Below are 2,137 nucleotides of genomic sequence, written 5' to 3'. Positions count from 1 at the left end.
ATGTCATTGGTCATGTTTTGTGTGGATCCCAGGAAGAGAAGTTGCTGCTTTTGCAACAGCTAATGGGGAACCTAATGAAATGCCAAAAGTCTCACCTGTTTTTTAATCAGTAATTACCGCAGGGGATTCTGACATTTCTTAATTAAAATGGTTCAAATGCAATTTAAAACCACACTTTCCTTCCCTTAAAAGGACTTGTCAGGCTCCTTGTTTGGTACTTGTTCTTTAAGAGAAAAAGTGGTTGAATAGTCCTAGCATCGCTGCATACCCATGGCTGCCTGATCTGTGCTCTTACTGCAGCGGTTAAATAACATTTGCACTTAAAATGGAGTTCAAGATACATAATTTAAAGAGGGAATGAGGATAGGTAGAGTCTCTGCAAGTAGTTTACAGTATTGTAGAGAAAGAGAAAACACTTCTACTAGGCATAGGATTAAAGGAAATATTATGATTGGACACTGAAGGAATACTGTAGTGATGTTCTATGTACATTCCCTCGTTGTACTACTGCTCTATAAGAAGAGTTACATCATACTCTACAGGTCAACCACTCGCCAGCTAGAGAAGTCCCCAACGATCACAGTCACATCTGTGGAGGATTGCCTGTTGGCTGTTATGTCTTCCTTGACAATACCGTTGTAGTTGCCGCAGCGCCGAACACCCGCCAGGTGGTTGTCAATAGTAACCAAGAGCTCCTGGGAGATGGAGTAGGGGACACCCTCTCGATGACCACTGTCCTGTCGGCGACGCTGATTGTCTAGAGTGCTGGGGATGGACACAGTCTGGCCGTTGATCTGGGCGATACAGGAAGAGGACAAAGACAGTCATGTCCATTACAGAATGGTGTTATCAAAAATATATTTTGTGGATGGTCATATGTCCATTTCTTTGCCCTAACAGCTGCTACAGTAAATGTGCTCTGTGTAATATGTCTCATCTACTCCCTCATCACTCGTTCCTCAGCCTTACTCACCCAGGTGTTGTGCTGGCTGTTGATAGTGACATCCATGGAGAACACTTAGACTGTAGCCACATTGGGATAGGCTCCCTTACTATAGACGTGTGCGTAAACCACCACCCTGAACCACTGGCCAAAGGTCTGGTCACACAGAGGCCACCTCGAACGCCCCTATGCCCACGGCCGCCTCATGCCATTGAAGGAGGTGAAGTGGATACCAGGGTGGACCATGCAGTGCCCCTGCTTGCATTGGCATCCTCTGACAGTCCTTCAGCCCACTGAACTCTCCTCTGGCACAGATCAGCTTCTCACACCACACCGCCTGAGAGGCGGGGCAAACACACTTCGAGTCACAGACTTTTGTTAACACCACTTGGCCAACCTGAAAATATAGAGCATATTTGCTGAACCAAGGGATCATCCATCTACTGTGGTATGGGAAACTTAAGTGTAGATTCTCAGGTATACTGGTTGAATTGGCAATTTAAGTGAATCCTGGTACTTCAGTGCTAGTAATGTAGAATACAATAAAACATTATGTAGGGTGACCTAGCATTAATAACGGTGTTGAATAAAAGGTAGAGCCTCACCATCAGATAGTGGCCTTCGTAGATGCATCCGCACGTATCCATGGAGACACATTTGTCGCCATCAGAGACGAAGCCCACGTTGCACTGGCAGCCCTCAAAGCAGAGCAGGTGAAGGAGTCCACCAGGCTGGCACAGCTAGTACCACAGGTATCGGCTCACAGCTCATAGTGGGATACCATGAAGGAATAGAGTTGACAGTGGATTTAAATTTGCAAAACTACTACAGTATATAACTTCTACATCACCATTTATGCAAAGGGTAGTTAAAGAAGAACTTTGCTTTTTAAAACCAAATCTACATTTCTTATGTAAATGGCATGTTCTAGAAGGGCGCAGACAATTCTTTTTGGTGTGACTTCACTTGTGTTTTAGAAACTTCCCCAACTAGATATTAACTTCCTCATCCTTGTTGTGCAGTAAGGGAGCTCTGTAAAAACATGATCAAATGCTCCAAAAACACCCAAATATGTCCTTTTAGAAACGGAAAAGCTCTCAGTATAGCTTTTGCAGGTCTTTAGATGTGGTACATTCTCCATGTAGCCTGCTGCTAGAACAGAGAGGTATCGCTTGAGTCGCAACAAAATGGAAT

The 2,137-nt window shown here is 44.5% G+C and overlaps 1 protein-coding gene across 1 annotated transcript; it reads right to left on the bottom strand.

The window, feature by feature from the left end:
* Nucleotides 1-981: 981 nt before the first annotated feature.
* LOC120031507 (zonadhesin-like) lies at nucleotides 982-1,739 on the bottom strand. Its single transcript, XM_038977287.1, has 2 exons — nucleotides 1,549-1,739; nucleotides 982-1,340 (listed from the first exon to the last, which is right to left on the bottom strand). Exons 1-2 carry the CDS (start codon nucleotides 1,588-1,590, stop codon nucleotides 1,104-1,106), a joined length of 279 nt encoding a protein of 92 aa, XP_038833215.1. The 5' UTR covers nucleotides 1,591-1,739; the 3' UTR covers nucleotides 982-1,103.
* Nucleotides 1,740-2,137: the final 398 nt, after the last annotated feature.

The sequence above is a fragment of the Salvelinus namaycush genome, chromosome 37 (assembly GCF_016432855.1).
Source record: "Salvelinus namaycush isolate Seneca chromosome 37, SaNama_1.0, whole genome shotgun sequence".
Lineage (NCBI taxonomy): Eukaryota > Metazoa > Chordata > Actinopteri > Salmoniformes > Salmonidae > Salvelinus > Salvelinus namaycush.
This window is presented reverse-complemented; position numbering and strand designations above follow the sequence as displayed.

Excerpts from the sequence above, each read along its gene's own strand:
- LOC120031507 (XM_038977287.1), bottom strand. The coding sequence starts at position 1,590 with ATGGATACGTGCGGATGCATCTACGAAGGCCACTATCTGATG. Across the intron at positions 1,341-1,548 it reads ACGAAGGCCACTATCTGATG|GTTGGCCAAGTGGTGTTAAC; the intron begins GTGAGGCTCTAC and ends CTATATTTTCAG.